The sequence below is a fragment of the Acanthopagrus latus genome, chromosome 14 (genome assembly GCF_904848185.1).
Source record: "Acanthopagrus latus isolate v.2019 chromosome 14, fAcaLat1.1, whole genome shotgun sequence".
NCBI classification, from domain to species: domain Eukaryota; kingdom Metazoa; phylum Chordata; class Actinopteri; order Spariformes; family Sparidae; genus Acanthopagrus; species Acanthopagrus latus.
The window spans coordinates 20,371,288-20,390,634 of record NC_051052.1 but is presented as its reverse complement, the minus strand read 5'-3'; the positions used below and the strand labels follow the sequence as shown (position 1 = coordinate 20,390,634).

The window sequence follows — 19,347 nt, the reverse complement described above, 5'->3', positions numbered from 1 at the left end:
ACGACTGAAATAACATCATGTTCATGGCAGCTTCTTATTAAAAAACTGTGTTGACAACTAAGACATGTTGACCTGAGTCCAATTTGAAGTGGCATTTATGAAAAGCTGAGCTGTGATTCGGATCCTCTGTGAAATCTGATGGTCTGACCATCACACAAGTTTCAAGACAAGTTTTTTCACAATCCTGCTCGCAATCAAACAAACCAACCAGTCAGGCACCGAGCACATTCCTCCGCCAACTGTCTCTTTTAATTCATGCAGGCCTGATCTTAAAATCAAACCTCAAAGCCGCCCCGTGATCTGGATCCGCACCAAAGGTTAATGGAGGTTTACTGGGCCGAGACCCATCCTCCATTAGAAGTTTAATGGTAATCTGTCCGGTAGTTTAGGAATAATCCTGCTTACATACAAACCATCAACCAACACACCAAAGAAACAACATGCCAAAAACCAAACATCCAACCAACAAACCCAGTAACAAACCAAAAAAACCCACAACAACCAACAAACCAACCGACACACCAATTATCCATCCAACCAACCAGCATCTCACCAACTCACCAACAAACCTTCAAACCAACCAACAAACTGGCCATGCAACCCACCAACCAACCAAAAATCAAGTAATTATACTCACAAATTAATGAAATACAAAACTTTGATCTCCACCTTATAGTTTCTGCATGTTGGACCTCAAACTGGGCTCTGTTTCCTTTAAGGGAAATGGTTCACATCGTGTGGCTGTTTGGGGGATTTTCTTGATGTAAATGAGTTTGTGGCATTTATCTCTGTTAACAGAGCACAGCTGTGTTTATAAGAGCATACAGACATGTAATAAATACACATTAATCTGTGTGTGTGCAGTCAGAACGCACACATGAGACCTGAACGAGCTTCATCCTCAGACGTTTCGTGGAGGCGATTGTTGGACTCACGTACACAGGAAGCTGTAATAACGGGTTCGTCTGCGCTCCATGAAGACATTATATGTTTAATTTTACTGAGACCGGGGCAGGACTCAGTGAGCCGACACCTTCAGTGTATCATACATCATCGAGGAGCAGCTGCTGGGTTTCTCTTCATGCTCCGGTCCTTCTGGAATCAACAATCATCCCTTTTGTCTTGTTGACATTGACAGAGAGACTGTTATCCTTGCTGCGGTTCTTGGGCTGTCTCACTCCATCACAGCGGTGTCGTCAGCAAAAGTGATGATATGATTGGACAGATGTGCGGCGCAGCAGTCACGGGTCAGCAGTGTTTGTTATGAAGGGAGTCGCGACTGTCTGAGGTCTGTTGATCTCAAAGTCAAGGACCCACAAAAACGCCGCGAGGAGACAGTGTGTTACTGCTGTGTGTGTGTGTGTGTGTGTGTGTGTCGGTGCGCTCTCTCGGCGCTCGTATCAGTTGCTAAACCATCCATCAAATTACCGTGGCAACCGAGCGTCCATCACCCCATCCATCATCCAAGGGCGACAGACGGAGCGACAGAACGCGGCGAGAGATGTCACGGCCGAGTGGAGAGATAACAAGGAGAGGGGAGAGGGGAGGAGGCGGAGAAGGAGAAGAGGAAACGAGGAGGAAGGACATGAGGAGAAGAAGAGGAGGATTTTTGATTGATTTAGAAAAGGAAGCGACGGAGAACAGAGCAGCTTAGAGTTCCTGTATTTATCTGTAAAGTTTAAACATTGTTCAGCTCGGAGGAGAAAATGTTCTCCGGCTCAGTTTGTGGTTTCGTGGTGAGAACAGAACAAAAACCTTCATCTTCATCAGATCAGATCCGAGCTCATCCCTGCTGCTGTAGACTCAATCTGTCATTTACATGTTCAGTGTCATGATGATGATGATGATGATGAACTCCTGAACCCCTCTGTGGATGTTGTTGAGACTTATTTTGAAGAGGAAGCGTTTCTCCTGCTTCTCTTTGCTTCTTGACACAACAAGCTGTGTGACAGACCCTTCAGTCCACTTCACCAACCCATGAAGGCAGCATGGCATCATCGTAACTACAGATAGTTGGAGTTACACTTCTTTAATGCATCTATCTGTTACTGAGGAGGTTGTATAGTTTGCAGGAGAGCTGATATGAAAAAATGACCTGGAGCAAACCCAGCAGGCTGACTTCTGGTTTAGCGCCTTGTTTACTTGAGTGGGAATAAAACAATTTAATTTCGTGGCTCTTCTAGAACTTTCTAGATGTTATTGGACAGTCAAACGACTCTTTTCGTTCAGATACAGTTATTATTGTTGTTTGTTTCTCTGCAGTTGCAGGAAAACGTTGATATCGCCTCTCAGCAGACTTGTTGCGTTCACAGACTACATACTGCGCTCCCACAGATACAGAGATTTCCCTTAATTGCTACGAAATCTGCCTTTACTGAAGAGGCTGTTAACAGAGACGTGCCTCTCTGTCTGATGTTCTGTGTTGCAGCAGTACTGTGGGTCTGAGCACTCTGGTGAGAAGCCTCCTTGTTTTCTGATCTGCTCCGGCTCACCGTGACACTTTGCTGCTGCTGCTGCTGTTAATCTGCTTCACATTAACAGCTTTCCAGCAGTTCAGGGGAAATAATCCCTTCACCTCCTCGAAAAGGATTTTTACCGTGAAATATGTGAAGACAGTGTGGTTTTTATTACCAGTACTTTAATTCAAGGCGGTAAAATAGAACCCACTGGACTTAAACAGTGAACAGTAATGGTGATTATGTTAAGCAGAGAGATTCAGAGCAGCAGTGTGGTGAATATTACATGAAGCCGCTGCTGCACTGATTGGAAATAATGCTGAATTTCACACGTGACTCATTTAATTTGCAGCCACAGTGGTCGGGTTCTGGATGCTCGTCCAACATTCACGTTCAGACTAAAATATCTCAGTAGCTACCAGATGGACTGACGTTAAGTTTGGCTCAGACACTCGTGGTTCCCACACCAGACTTTGGTGATCCTCCAACCGTCCCGTGAGGTCGACAGGTGTTGTTTACGATGGAAATATCTCAGGAATAATTGGATTGATTACCGGGGAAGTTCAGTCCAAACATTCATGTCCCCCTGAGGATGAAACCTGATGCTGATTTTCTGGCCTTTCATCTGGAGCCATGCATCATTCACCGAGGGCTGTACGAAAAAATAAAAAAAGACCTCACCGTCACTGAGGTCCATATTCAGCTGCGCCACATCGGCTGCTGAATCTCGTGTCAGTGCAACAACACAGTTGGCCGACATGTTTCTCATTCAGCGCCGATGAGGCAGCCGATTGTCTTTGAGTTGGTGGGATATAATCTGTTTGTCTCCTCTTCTGTCGACAGGTGGCCGATTCTTCCATATCGCACCTTTAACCGAGACAAAAATATTGTTGCTGTGACATCCTGAGATGAATCACAACAACTTATCGTCAGCGTCTCTGTCATTACAACCTGACATTAACGTGGCAGCTATGACAGTTTTATGCACACCCCTTGGAATAAATTGCTATCGATCGGCCGGAGTGGAAGCTCAACCAGACACTTAAGATGTTGGTTCCATCTAGTCACAGTCGTGTGATTGAAGGCAGATTATTCCTCGCGTCTTCATTTAACGATTGCCTTATTCAGGTCCAGAGAATGGAAGCTTATACATCCATCAATATCTTCTGTAAGCTGCTCAGCAGGGTCACAGGCGGCTGAAGGGACTCGCAGCATGCGTTATCTGACAACCCCGAGCCGCCTGTCACAAATCCAGGAAATGTGACCAGCGACTCACAACCGAGTGGCAATTTAAAGTTTCCACTCCAGCTTACCTGCATGTTTCTGGATTGTGGGAGGAAATCCACGCTGGCACAGAGAGAACATGCAAGCTCTGCCGGTCGGGTTTAAACCCAGAACCTTCTTCCTGTGAGGCGACAGCAGTAACCGCTGAGCCGCCGTGCAATGGGTTTAGTTCAGTAGAATCAGCATATTTCAGCCCTGAGAGACGCTGAATCTGTCTATGATGATGCTTTGAAGTGGGAACGTCACAGCGGCTCCTCCACCTCCATTGAAAACTGTAATGCATCCCGGCCTCTCCTCACCTGGGAGAACATGACTGGAGGCGTTTCAGGAATCCTCAGGAGATGATACTCAATTCAGCAGCCCGCTGCCGGCCCGCTGACAGAAACTGCGATTTCAATAAAGCCTTCACTCTCTGAGCAGATATTCAGACTGCCGGCCGCCGCCGAGCTGCGAGATGAGTTCTGCTGGAGGGAGGAGGATGTGCAGAATAAGAGACGAGATTTAAAAATCCGTCAGAGAGGACGACTGTGACGCTGTCGTAGTCGTGTTTCTACATTAGCTGTATTATTAGTGTGTATTAACATTAATGGATTTAGATTTTTATGTATCAGTCTGATTATTGGTATTAATGAGAACAGATCTGGCTCTTAGCATTTAATCTGAATCCTGCACAACAGTAATGTGGATGAAAATCAGAGTAATATATCGTTTCTACGGTAACCTGGTAAATGTGCTAATTTACAGTAAATTTACTGTAATATTACAGTAATTTAATGTGTTTTCACAATAAGACAACAATTCTGCATGTTAGGGTGTTAACATGTGTACCTTGTTGAACTACTTGTAGGCCTGTTAGCCTTTTGTTAGCTTGTTATCTTTGCACCATGTTGTTAGCCTTGTATCTTGTTGTAAAACTACATTATTTCATTGCTAAACGACAGTACGGTGCTGTATCCTAATTACAGGATTTTCTTTTAAATGCACCATTTTACTGAGATTTTTCTGTTTTTTCAAGTCTGATAAGTTTTAGCTCTCAGGTTATTTGTGTCTTTCTTGGCTGAGACGACACAAAAGCTGCAGTTTAGAGGCGGTGAAGTTGCTACAACCTGAACATGAGACTAACAGCAGGAGATACGACGTGGTAATAAAATATGTATCTGAGGCATCGAAATAAAAGATGTAGTCTTCTTACTTTTACATCATTTTTTCCTCGCAAACATTGGAAGTGCCAGAGCAGGTTTTTTTTTTTTTGGAAGGGGTTGAGCAGTAGGGTTCATTTTAATATTCCCATGAAAGTTTAATGAGGAGATTCTCTACAGTGAGACAAAATGTTATTTCAGCCTCACAGAATTAATTTTAATTACGTACAGCTGATATCATCCAACGCCGGCGATGTCTGTCGATTTAACTGTGAGTAGAAAAAACGTGCCTGGATGTTTCCGACACCTCTCTGCTAATAATCAAACAAGCCTGAAGTGCTTTTCACGCTGCTCACAGATCAGATACAGCAGCTCGGTCGGACGCTCTACGGTTTGAATTTGGGTGCTGATGTACGAAGCCCCGGCCCTTCCTGTGCACCTCGTGGGACCTTATTTTGGAAAAACTTTGTACGGTAGTGAATGAAGACAGACAGACAAATGATTTATTGATCCTGTTTGAATTGTACAACATCAAAAATAAAGATAAATTAATGTTTGTAACTGAATTAGTGGAGCCACATTAGCGTCGTTATCACTGCCTTTAAAGGCGGGAGTCTTGTGCTGTGTGTGTGTGTGTGTGTGTGTGTGTGTGTGTGTGTGTGTGTGTGTGTGTGTGTGTGTGTGTTATCTGTGTGTGTGTGGTTGTTGGATGTTTAACTGTCACAGAGAGAAACCACCTCACTGTCAGCTGAAGGACGACTGACACCATCAAACAAACACACACACACACACACACACACACACACACACACACACACACACACACACACACACACTGTGTCCAGGCGGGCATATTTGTTTTGTTTTTTTTTCATTCACTGCAGCTGATACATGCATATTGATCAGTGATATCACCAGCAGCAGCTTGTAATTAGCTGCTGCGTCCATCACACACACACACACACACACACACACACACACACACACACACACACACACACACACACACACAGAGGAGTTATTCCAGGAGAATCACAGCTGATCCAAACACACTTTCAGAGTCCAGAGACAGAAAGATATTTACTCAGTTACTTTGATTACAGTACTTGAGTGCGACGCTGTGGTACTTCTGCTTCTCGTCACTTTTCCACCTTCACAACAAAACTGTTATCGTCCGAGGTATTAGTTCAGTTGATTTCCTGTTTTATGTTGAAAGTTTATCCTCGTGGCTCTCCTCTTACCTTTCACTTCCTGTCTTTGTCTGTTTTGCTGCCCACATAATGAAACTATATTAAAAGAGCGGATGATAAAAAGCAGACTGTCTCCATCTGCCTCGCCGTCTTCATCAGCAGCAGAGTTTCCTCAGTTGCTCCAATGTTACCGAGGGATGGTGACGCACTTCCCTCGTGTCCTAATTTGACCTTCAGTTTCCATCACACACTTTGCTCTGTGTAACACTTTCAAACCTCAGAATGACGAACAGATGCTAACTGATGCTAACAGATGCTATCTTGTCGTGTCTCCGCGTGCAGTCTGAAGACACGTTGTACGCTCAGATTAGCTCGGCTCACCACAAACACTGCGTATCTGTCAGATCAGGCAGCAGCAGCTCATTTTCTCCTGCAGAACTCGCCAAATTGCTTTTAACTCAGAAACAGTTTTTTTTCTGCCTCAGATGGAGCAGATGTCTGCGTGTCTGTCAGCCGCAGATTCACCTCAGTTTATAGAATCAGTCTGGAGTCGGTGAAGTGAAACGTTTCTGACGGAGCTGCAGGATCACAGGAGACGGGCAGATTGATGCCACGGTAGCAAACGAGTCGGCATCAAAGTCACTTAAAAAAATCTAAATCTAAAGTTTGTGTTAATACTTTTATTTTCAGACGAGGCTGAGGGAGTTAAAAACAAACTGCTGTTGTGTGTTTTCTGCAGATAAACAGATTCACAGAACTTTCTCTCTCTCTGTCCTTCAGAAACAGAACTTCTAGAAACTGTTTGTCTTCAGCAGTGTCGTGGCTCTCGGGATCTCAGTCTGGCTGCTCGTATTTCTCAACAAATAGCAGATAGACGGACAGAAGCTCTCAACAAGCATTCACAGTTCTCAGATTATGACTCCTGCTGACTTTGATGATCCTCCGATTTTCCTACTTTCCATTTTTCCGCCTGATTAGCTCTGGTTCTTTGTCTGTTGCAATCAAAGATGTGTCATCAGGGTAAACAACCTGTATTATGTCGGATTCACACTTCAGTTTGAGGAAATCCGCCTCTTCTTTGGTTCCAGCTGGGATCCAACTTCCCAGTTTCTAAAGCAGTTTATTTATTGGGGGGTAAAAAGCTCATAATTGTTCAAAATGAGGTGTTCAAACCAAAACAGGACAGATTTCATGTTTGCGTAAAATAACTGATGAATCTCTGATGTTTCCTCTCACACCATCAGCAGGCAAAAATATTAAATATCCAATATTTTTGCGTTTATCACCAAATACATTCAGTTAATGACTTTCCTGTGAGTCTCAGCTGTGTATTAGCTAATGTTAGCATGCTAACACCCTAAACTTATATTGTGATGCATGTTAATGTAGCACTCTGGCTCCGTGTGTACCCGACATCGACGGCACTCTGATGTTAGCATTTAGCTTCAGGTGTCAGTGGTTCACCTGATGTTATGACATCAGTCATTAGAAGACTGTCAGGCTAACAGTATAGCAAGCTAGCAAGCAGGTAACGTGATGCGAGAAATACGAAGGAGTGAAAAAGTTTGGGGACTGTTGGGGACATTTTCCAAAACCTTGCTTAAAAAAAAATGACACAAAACGAAACTTAATATGACAAAAACTACATATTATTAACGTACAATCCACCCCAAAAATAAACACCCATGAACGTTTTGGTGCTTCGATGGTACGAACACTTTGCGTGTGTTCAGAAGCTTTTTCTGCCTTCACGCTGCAGAATGAGACGGAGGCGAGTGAAGATTCGATGCTGCTGGAGGAGTTTTGATCACGTCTCTGGTGGTTTTGTGGTGAATGAAGTGAGACGAGTCGCTCTGAAGAAGCTGAGTTTACCTTCAGCCACAAACCTGACACGAGATCTGAGGCTCTGACTGCTCGATGACAGAGTTTCATTCATGGATGTGGAGATTCACACAGTCAGCAGCAGTCACACTGTCGCTGTCTCAATGAGGTCACTGCCTCTCCCTGCATGCTGATTGGTTTGTGCCGCTGTCTTGTGACCTGTTTGTATTGATTATTGATCAGAGCGTTTGGCTGATCGCCTCTCGTGTGTGTCTGTGACGGACAGATGTACCGTATGTTCAAGATGAAGCAAAGTGTTTATTTACAAGCTGAAAAAAACTTGATGAAATGTGGATTTAAGAGAGGAAATACCCCAGATGACATTATTATCCCCCCTCACATGATGTGATCACACAGACCGTCTGTCAGGAGGATTGTTAGCAGCTAACTAACCAGCAGAGACTCGTGCTGTTCTTTAAACAACCGGCACAGTGATGAAAACTCTCCAGGCTTCAGTGATTTCACATCATCAATATTTGACTTTGACTGTGAGAATTATCGGAATCCACCTGAAGCACAACTTTTATCTCCCTGTTTTATGTTTTTTCCTCTGCGTCTGAAAGTCGATGATGTCCGCTGGCGGCTGTGAATCCATTTTTCTTCCTGTGGATTTGAACCACAACTCGACCTGACTCTGTTATATTTTGTCTGGAGAGCCGAACACGATCTAGGCCTGATTCACTTATTCTCTCCCGAGACCTGACCTGCCCAACGCCGGCCTGGTTCCATTTCTGTTTGTGTCTGTGTACATTTGGACAAGAAATTAAATTAGTCTCTCTGCAGATGTGAACTCAAACCCGACCAGAGTTTGACACACGCTCGGCCCTGTTCTGCGTCTCTGTGTAGATCTTATTGTAAACTCTGCCAAATTTAATTTCCCTCTCTGTATAAAAGCTTGGCTTGATTCCAGTTTGTTCTCTGCAGAGCTGAGCATGCACTAATTCCATTTCCTCCCTTGTATCTGTTTTTAGATCCATCTCTATTAAAATCGGCCTGATTCCATTTCTTCCTGTCTGTGCCTTTGCCTGTAGATCCGTCTGTACGCTCGGCCGGATGCCATTTCCAGCGGAGCGGGGGACTACGCTCTCCACATCACCAAGAGGCTGCTGGGATTTTACCAGGACTACTTTAAAGTTCAGTACTCACTGCCCAAGCTAGGTAAGGCTGCTGACGTCCGCCTCTTCCTTTGACGGTCGTGTTGTTGTTGAAGGTTTTGGGTTTCGTCCCTCTGCGCTGCTGCCAGATTGGGGTAAAGGAAGAAAGGAGCTGTCGCTCTGATGTGTTAATTTCCTGTCAGCTTCAATTAAATAAAACCTGCACTTTGTTTCACCCTGCTGATCTGGATCAGGAAACGACAACAGCTTCTCCTTCCTGAGCTGCTCGTTTCAGGGAAGTCAGCCAATTCTTTGTTTTTCGTGCAGTTTTCTGTCGGGTTCATCACTTTGTGCTCATACCAGGCAAAGAAAACGCCGCGTCCTCCTCTTCTTCCTGTGTGTCGTGGGGGGATGCACGCTGTGATTAAGTCTGGGAATTGAACCTCGGTCAGACATTAAACACTGGTGCATTTGAGATTATTACGTTAAATGAAAACAAGGTTTGTGTTAATACTCAGCAGGGTGAGGTATTAAAGTGAGGACTGAAGCTCAACACCGACTCTGTCGCTTCATCTGGACGATCGTTGACTCTTGAGGTGACTCGTTACCAAATTAATCAACCAAAAGTGAAGAAACTGTGACGTCCTCCCGCTGCGGAGTGAAAACTATCTTCACATTTTAATCTTTGAAGACAAAGTGACTTTGTATTGAAGTAACAGCTGGTGTTGCTGCACTTGGATGACTTGAAGTGAACTTAAACAGGAAGTTGATGCATTGAAAGAAGTTAAAGTGGCAGTTGATGTAAAATGGCCGCCATTAAAGAGATCGTTGTATCAGTTAGTCAAAGGTTAAGTGGAAATTTAAACGTTGAAAGGAGTTAAAGTGTCACTTCAGGTGATAATAGTCAAGTTTCCTGTTATTTTCTTTATTTTGCTTTCCATTGCTTAATTTGAAGTCCTGAAAGGAGATGAAGTGGCATTTAAAATAGAATATCTGACGGATTGCTGCGACAGCTCAATTGAAAGTGTTTCACAAGGTCAAAGTGTCACTCGACAAGCAAACACTGAGAGGAGCCGAAGCGCCAGTGAAGTGATTCATGTCTTTGTGACACTTGAGAGGTTGTCGGTTAAATGACTATTGAAGGGAAACCACCGGTACAGAAATCTGTGTTGCACCTTCTGACCTGTGTTTGGGTTTCTACTTTTACCCAAAGATTAATCACTGAAATGAGCCGAAGCGGTGGCTGAAATGGAAGTGAGTAAAAGGGGTTGAAGGGTAACTTAAACCAAGTGGACGATACCAGCTCAGCTCTACGCCAGACAGCCTTTTTTAACATTATTGATTACAGCTGTGCTTTTTCCTCCTCTGACGAGCCATGATGTTAAATTCCAGCATCGAGTTCAGCACTAGAACTTTCACCCTCGGGCTTCCTGGACTGTCAGAACATCTTCAATAGGCCCAAAACTTTAATGATGCTCCTGAATTCAAGATGGAGGTCAAGATCCTGAGGTGCTGAAATCCCTGCAGCCACAAAAAACAGATCAGTGTTGTTGCCTGGCAGCTGTTTTCTGGTACGTTAGACTTCATGGTATCACTCTGCTGTCCAACACTGGCACACCGTTCTTCTCTCCGGGCTTCTGGTTTTGGTTCTGTGCGACTCTGTTTGACGTTTGTACTTCCTCCTCACCTGTTCAAGTTAATGAATCATTTCAGAGAAGTCAGATTTCACCCCCTCCTCCCTCCTGCCTTTCTTCTTCTTCTCCTGTCTTCATAATTGTTTGTGTTTTACACCTCTGTTCTGCCAGAATCAATCAGCCGTGTCGGTTCTCTTTCTCCTGTCAGCGCCCAAACAAACTAATGTGATCACTGCAGCTCCATATTGTATATGTCAGACACCTCCCACCTGTCCGCGTCCATTCATCACATTACAAATTCACTTTCACTCAAAGCTTCCTAGTTTTTTTTTTTCCTTCCTCCGCTCAGATTAGGCTTGACATTTACTTTCCCTCCCTGACCTTTACACTGATATTAGCTGCATTAACAGGCTCTCCCATGCTGTGGTAAAGGTGATTTCGAATGCTATGGTGCGAGCCAGGTCACACAAAGACATCAGGTGGTACGAGCTTGTCAGGAGCTCAGAAGGAGTCCGGTTTGAACTGGATGGCAGGGGGAGTTCAAACATCTTAAAAAGGGCTTTTAACCTGTGTTTTTCTCTGTAAATATACAGGCACATGAGATCAAAAGTGCTGTTTTGTGACTTCAAGATATCACTTCTGGAGAGCAACAGAAGCATTACGTTTATTATGGGTCTTTATTTCCTTTTTTACACAGACTTGTACAAATAAGTTAGTGCTCAGGTCGAAAAGCAAAACCAATATAAAGAGAAACCTGCACAACAGCCAAGCTAAGGATGTTATAAACACATTTAAAGCAAATCTCTCACCAAAATGCAACCTAGGCTCATTTTCACCTTTACTGTCCTCCAGGTTACGTCTCATTCTGAGATCAACTCTTCTCCGGCGGCGAGCGGAACAAGCTACTGCTAACATGAGCTGTTCAAAAACTTTCTTTTTAGTAACTCTGTGTACACAAACAATGTTCTCAGTGCTGGTGTTCATGTGTAGAGACCCTGGTGATGCTACCAGCAAAGTTTCATGTTGTGTTGAGATTTCTTACTGTTTTAAAAATACAGATTTTGATGCTATCGTAAAAGTGCCTGTAGCACTCCCACTGAAAATGAGTTTGACCCGAAAACAAAAATACAGTAAATCTTCAGTGTCTCTTTCGTCCTAATTATGCTTTTAAACAAAGGTTTGACTCATATACATTCACAAAAAAAAGCCTAGGTTGCATTTTGGCAACAGTTTCACTTTAAATGGTGTTTTCATGGATTTGTCGTCTGGAAGCCAGCATGTTGGCTCAGGAGAGAGGAGAGGGAAGTGTTCTGTCAGTGAAGTCACTCATTGGCTGTTGCAGGCCACAGGGCGGGCATAGGAGCTCATAACTGACATCTTTTTAAATGAGAGACTAGACTTTTTGAGGAAGTAGCCAATGTAAAATATTTTATTATGATCACAAGTCTTCATCTTGCTGGAGCAACATTGATATATTCTGTGGCAGGCCATCGCAGCTGCTGGTCCAATCGTCCTGTAAACACAAGAGAACCTGGTGTTTTCTGCTCATGCTTCAGACTCAGGTAGCAAAAAATATCTTTGCCCAACCGTGTCCTTTAGTAAACCTGGCACACCTATCTGCTGGTCTCATGCCGGCCTCATGATCGATGACGCACCAGAATCCACCCCACGTTGGTCTCATTCCAGGAGTCAACATTTGCCCGAAGCTTGGCTGTGTGCTGCTAAATGGAGCCCATTTTCCCTCCAAATGAAACCGGGCCCACATTCTTATAACCGAGCCAAAACTGGGGACAATGTGTTGGACAGAGCCAGCTCAGGTTTGGTCCTCCAGGGTGCCAACACCTCGCATTTGTTCTTGATATCATGTAGAGATATCCTCATCTTTTTTTTCTTTTTTTTTTGCTTCTACAATATCTTCGTGCTGCTCTAAAGCTTCGATCACAGATTGGAGAGTCTTTCTGGTGCTCCTCTAATTTAAGATGATATAACTTTTTATTTACAGAACTTAAAAAAAAAAAGTGGTTGGTTCACAATCTGTATTTTCTATTCCAGTAATATAAAAACAGACAATTCAAGTTAACACCAGGATAAACTCTGGGATGAAATTATTTTCTAAGAGGAGATTTCAAAGATGCTAGGCCGGCCTCTTCCCCTCGGGCAGACTGAACCTCTGGGCTCTGACTGTGAAGACACCCCGCTGGTTTCAGGCCTCGACATTAGTACTAAAAAGTCAGAATATTGGAAGGTGCAAGGCGTCATAGAGCGCTGAAAGTAACAATGAGAGCCTAAAATCAATTCTAACATGATGAAAGGATGATGGGATGAGCTTTACGACATGCTGTTTAAGAAAATACTATTTAAGGATTCTGCTTTAAAAAAACTCTTAAAATGATTAAACCCAAAAGTTTCCAACAATGATCCAAAAGTTACGTTACCTCTGAGCTCTCCTCTCGTCAGTAAACAGCTCCGGATCAGACCAGAATCTGATGGGACTCCAGGTGAAGGTCTGGATAAGCAGAGCCGACGCTGTAGTGAGAATTCATACCTGCGAGCTTGATCTGATGGAGGAGTTTGATCCAAGAGTAGCAGCAGCCGGCTGAAGAGGGCGGTGTGTTTACTGGGGAAACAACACACAACAATCGCTAATTCTTTGGATTGTATGTGGTACAAAAACTGCAGATGTTAACTGTAGTTGTCACTAAAAGGAAAATGTCAGAGCAGAACCTGATGAGACGCCGGAGGTTTATTCTGCTAGAAGGTCTGGATCTGTGCCAGGTCGTGGATAGTCGAGACGATGTGCTGGAGGGTTTGAGTCTCAGCATTTCATCTACCAGTGATGATAAAACTGGGCGATGTGGCGAGAGACCAGAAGCTGTCCGTTAGTCAGTCAGCAGGCTGGACTTATTGTTAGCGGGCTGCAGCGTGCCGAGTCGGACTCTGTGGCCCGTGAGGACTTCATGAAGAAAGGCGGTGGGGAGAAAGATGGTTGGGTTGCTTCGCGTGCTGCTACTGAGTCCTGAACAGGAGCCAGACTCTCAAATAGACGGATGGAGTCAACAGAGGGGAAACGCTGATATTGTGCCAGATAGTATTCCCAAACTCCCCAAATGCACTCCCAGCTCAGTGTTTTGAAGTTCTGGAAGTCAAATTAGCTCCAAATCCAAGTGTGAACTGTGGTAAATACTTAAATGAAACGACCACAAACTCTCTCTGCGTGTATTCTTCTTCTTTGATTTGATTTTCTGTTTTAAATCGAGTCAGACACGTCCTGTTTGTGTGTGTGTGTGTGTGTGTGTGTGTCAGCAGAGACTGAACGCATTCTTGCATTATAAATCAAGTTCTGTGCGTTTTCACCCCGTTAGTCGACTTATATCCACGTAAGTAGGATTCTCTGCCAGCGTGAGCGTGTGTGTGCACATTCATACCGATGTTGACATCAGTCTTTACCACAGCTTGCCTCTAACCCCACCCCACCGCTGCCAGCTCTGCATCTGCATGTGTGTGTGTGTGTGTGTGTGTGTGTGTGTGTGTGTGTTTGAGTGGTCCCAGAGCCTCAGGGCTCCATCTGTTGTCATGCAGGGCATCGAGCTCCCCTGAGAGAGCGAAAGAGAAAATGATGAGCCGAGATACAAATTTAAAGAGACAGAGTGGAAACTGCAGCGTGCAGGCGGATGAAGATACAGATCATAACGATGAGGCATTGCAGTCAGAGTCGTTCGGGTTTTGGTCCCATCACAGTCGAGCCCGAGGACGTCCGTCTGTCCGTCCACGAATCCCCACGTCTGACCCTCCAGAGGGCCGTTTAATTTACCGTGGATATTCGTGTCCCCCGGAGGATGAAGCTTAACGATGTGGTTGACCCTCTGAACCTTCCTCAAGTGCCGACACCAGACCGAAAAAAATTCGGCTTTTAAACCCGTTTACACCTGGTGTCAACGTGTCACGTCTGTCAGAATACTGCAGTGTGAGCGCCGTCGGTCAGGCGGTGTGATTGCATCGTGATCGGGTGTGATCATCCAGGTGTAAAAGGTCACTCGGCTCAGTTTCTTCCTGCTGGTTCAGGCTTCCTGTCAGTCAGCTAGAGATGTGCACTTATTCTGTAAGGAAGGATATTTTTAATCCTTTCTGCCAGGAGTGATTTCCCATCCGACCACGTTCCTTTACTCCTACTAAAAGAGGTATTTGATATCGTCGGCCTCAGCCATTGTTGCCTTTCTGCAGGTTGTTTTCCATCTTCAGCGAGGAGGTTAATGTTTCCTGCCATGTTTGTTGTCAGAGGGATTACACAAAATTTACTGAATGGATTTCCACAAAACTTGGACGGAGGATGCGTCTCATCCCAGATTAGACCCCATTAACTCCTGCTGAGCATCCAGGGACGTCGTCTCGGGTTACGGTTGGTCATCACACCGACCAACAAGGATTCAGAAAAGTACCGAGGCTAAACACCGAGGCTTTGTTGGGCCTTGGTGGAGGTATGCTCTCTACTGAGTGTCGTTGCACTTATAAAAAGTTTTTCTTTGGTTTTATTCATTTTAAAACCAGTTTAAAGCTTCGATTTGTATCTAAAATTCCAGAAAAATCTGTTTACAAGCAATTCATTTCATTTTTAAGTCAGAATAACATTTGAAGCATTTCGATGTAGTTTAAAGGAGCATACAGGTGAATCAGCTCTTTCAAAGGTTTAGTAAGACTGTGAAGTGCCGTTTCAGTACTTTAATCGTAAACTGCTGATCACCAGACTAGAACTGTGTGTCGCCAAGAGAAGAGCCCGAAATTGGTTCCAGTCAAAGTTATTAACACAAAGTCACATTTTAGGCTACGTATCATATTGACATCTGTTTAAAATGTTCCATATCGTGTTCGTGACTTGACTTTCGGATCAGGTGGTGGAGTTTGAGGCGAGAGCGACTTCAGTGTATCTGAGCATCTGTAAAAGTGAAACCAGTGAATATTTTAAAGAGAGCTCAGGATGATTTCTTGTCGTGTTTGTGGCAACAGAAAACAGGTATTTTAAACGGAACCGTGATGTTTTCTCACGCTGACAAAGTAGCTTTTTTTTTTTTGCCTCAAGCCTTTTTGCCTCTTGGTGCCTTGAGCATAATAACAAGCGGTTGGCTGAGGCGACTGGGTCGCTCAGGGAAGAGGTTCTGATAAAACAAACTCAGAACTTTCTCGTTGTAGAGTTCATGTCCAGTGTGAAACCAAAAGTCAACAATGAGTCTTTTTTTTTCAACGTCGTCATGCGTAACAGAACTATACAGCAGAATACTGTAAACTTTTCTTCCACCTTTCCACCTGTTTGTCTGTGACAGCAGTTAATAACGAACGACTTTCATCTCCCTGTAAGTCTGTCGACTCCGTGTTGTCGGCTGTTCATCCACTTTTCTCTCCCACAGTTCTCTGCTGCAGCAGCCTGCTGAGGTTTACAGCAGTCTACCTGAAACCTTTTCTCATCTCAAACTCCACAGGATTATAAGAAACAGGAGAAATATCTCCTTTCCTGTCCCTCCCAGAGGTAAAGACGAGCACCGGGAGAGCTACAAAAAAATATATATATGTTGAATTGGGACCAGTTGGAGAGCAGATGAGTCCAGGTCTGAAATCTGTAGCTGTAGCTTCAAAATTGACGGATCCAGCGGAGCATAGAAATCCTTCCCTTCTTCATCCCATCGTTCCCTCGTTTCTTTCCTTCCACAACTTCTTCCCCAAACCAAACCAAACCCTCAGCTCCTTCACTTTCTGCAGAAAACTCCGTCCCAGCTGGGGAGCTGTTTTTTTTTTTTTTCCTCTCGTTCTGTTCGATGCAGAAGTGGAGAGATAACTGAAGGAGCGATAACGGGCCTCTCCGGGCCTCCGTAGGAATTCATTTGACTGTTCCAGTGGAGCAGAAATCTTGCGGCAGCGGAGCGAGCCGAGGCTCAGGTGATCCGACTGTCAGGAGAATTAACGCTGAATATCTGAGTGTGTCTGAACGTGTGTGTGAACACGCCAAGTGGACTAATGTGTTCTGTTGAGTTCTGGCTCCATCTGGGATCCACAGAGACACACAGACAGCACCGCCTGAGGTCCAACACGCACACACACACACACGCACATAAACACACACACACACACCTACATGCCTCCACTTGTGTATCTTTTCATCTTTTCATCTTTTTCTTTCCATCGTTCTTTCTTTCCTCTTTGTCTCTCCCTCTCTCTCTCTCTCTCGCCTCGGGCCGACACACAACAACAGATGGACTGAACTGAAACACACACACTTGCACGCACACACACACACACACACTCAGAGCTGCAGGCCAGTCAGCTGTCTGCCTGCTGCTGCCTCAGTGAGGCTGAAAGCCGAAGTCTCTTCCAGTCAGTCGGTCCGTCCGCCTCGTTCGGAGCTGTTTGAAAGAATTTTGCATTAATATTCAATAAAGTGAGGAAGACAATATTTTTTAGACCGCAGTGAGTTTACAAAATTTCCCCACAGAATGAAAGAGCCGGCAATAATACAGGAAATTGAACCTCTTTTCCCCTGTCGAGCATCGAATCGCCTGACAGAACTGTGTTTTAAAATTCTGGTGAGGACCCGAGAGTGTCCAAAGACATCACACACATCGGGCTGAATTTGGGGGGAAATGCACATAAAACGCTGCTCGGGACATCGAGAATGTTTTCCATTTGATCCAAAAAGCTGCAGCCGTAAAAAAAACACGTCGTCTCAGATTTCAATATTTCACCCGGAATGAGATTCTTCGGTAAAAACTGGAGCACAATATATTCGTGTAACCCGGAGAAACAGCACAGCAGAACACGATCTGAAACACTGAGAACAGAGGTCTCATCAGTGACGTTCAAACTCAAAACTCAAAACTAGTTCACTGCTGTTAGTTATTCTCTTAACTAAAACTAGGATTCATTGTGTGTAAAGTTGCACTTAATCTGAGTTTTTGTGGGAACAATGGACTAAATCTAATGTTTAATCAACAGTGAGCGTTTCATAACGTTTTAGCATCTATAAGTTCATTATGTTGGTTTAACATCTGGCTACTTTGCTGTTAGCTTGTTCTACAGTCGCAGTTTGGTTAGAGTTAGAAAAACGATGTCATACATACCTTAAAACCAACAGTAAGTTAAAATAACTCGACATCAGGACTTCGATCTCCTCGATCAACCCCCGTTAGTCCTAAAGTTGACCTTTTCATCCTTTTAGCTACTTCACCTGCCTTCCTGCTTTGCTGCTGTAATATTTGCAGCAGCCACTAGAGGTCACCTCCTCACAGCAGACACCAGTTTGGCTCATAAGAAGCTGCTTCCACTGTTGATCTAAATTATTGTTTTCCTGCTGAAGACAAACTCAACAGACCGACACAGCTGGGAGAGAAAACCAGAAGTTTAGCAGCTGAATATTTTTCTGAGGAGTTGATGGAGACCAAAGTAGAGATTTGACTTGGACACGATTCATATTAATCTTGAAGGAGAAGTTGTGAATATTCCAAAATGGGCCCCACATATTTATATGTTTTGGTGTGATTCATACTTAGAAACAGCTTTGGACTGGTCGATCGCATCCGTTGGCAACCGCGACACATTTGCAATGGCTGCAATGTAGTCGATGTTTTTGTTTGAAGTCCGTCTGTCCCATTCAAGGAGAAGTCTCGCTATGAAATCTCACGAGAGGTGAGTCTTTGCAGGAAAACAAGAGCAGCTGCCAGCAATAATCTTTCCAAAGTTGTGGCTGAATATTAAACTCATTTTGACAATCAGCAACTGGACCAACTCACATCTCCTCGAACGAGACTTGTGGTTCTGGTTACAGAAACAATCTTATCGTTTAACAGTCGAGCGTCTCTGCAGAGATTCTCTCCAAAATGTTGTTAAAACAAAAACCACTTACAGTTCGACTGTTTTATTAACATGACTTTGATGGTTGCAGTTGCCCCAGTAGATCCAGAAACTTTTGGTAAACATAAATAATTTACACACCAAGATGGAAACTAAAATAAAGACATTTATGCTTATTAACTTAACTTCTTAACTACAAACACAACCAGAGGTTTCTGCAATAAGACTCACCTGAACTCTGAAAGCTCGCATGTTAAGTACAGAAACTAAAGTAGTTCATCTTCCTGTGTCAACTCATAATGGAGACAAACACGTTTTTTCCCTGCAAAGACTAAATCCACAGATAAAACTCTCCATGATTCCACAATAATCTCCTGAAGTTTTCTGTCTCATCGACTTACATAATAAACAGATCGCTCCATGAACGCCTCATCTGCTGCTCCACAATCCTCCTCGCTGATCCTGCAGCTTTCACTCTCTCCAGTTACGTCTGTGCAACAGAGGAGCTTGTTCAGTATTTTCCTCCTTTATCCTTTGTAAATATATTATTTTTGTAAAGCTGGCGCTCCACCTACTTCAAAGCTGCTCTGGGATCTGGTAACATTTTTTCTTTTTGTTTTTCCGTGGCTCTCCCAATCCCCAGAAGAAGAATCCTGGAGGATTTGCTGCTTCTTGTGGATGACTTTGATATCTTTTTATTCCCACTCGGGGGAACACGTGTGATACTTTCTAGACAGTAGATTTATTGAGAGAACTGGATAAAGTGATCCAGGATGTTGCCTCATTCAGAACCGTGAAAGACGCGAACCAACCGGGAACCTTCATCAGAGTCCCGT

At 44.0% G+C, this 19,347-nt stretch overlaps 1 protein-coding gene across 2 annotated transcripts in view; it reads left to right on the top strand.

Moving 5' to 3' along the window:
• The window catches only part of trhde.2 (thyrotropin releasing hormone degrading enzyme, tandem duplicate 2), a 180,046-nt gene that overhangs the window by 31,916 nt on the left and 128,783 nt on the right, over nt 1–19,347 (top strand). For both annotated transcript variants that reach the window (XM_037121441.1, XM_037121443.1), the window contains exon 4: nt 8,982–9,108. In XM_037121441.1, the coding sequence (XP_036977336.1) occupies nt 8,982–9,108 (127 nt within the window). The remainder of the gene's footprint in view (nt 1–8,981; nt 9,109–19,347) is intronic.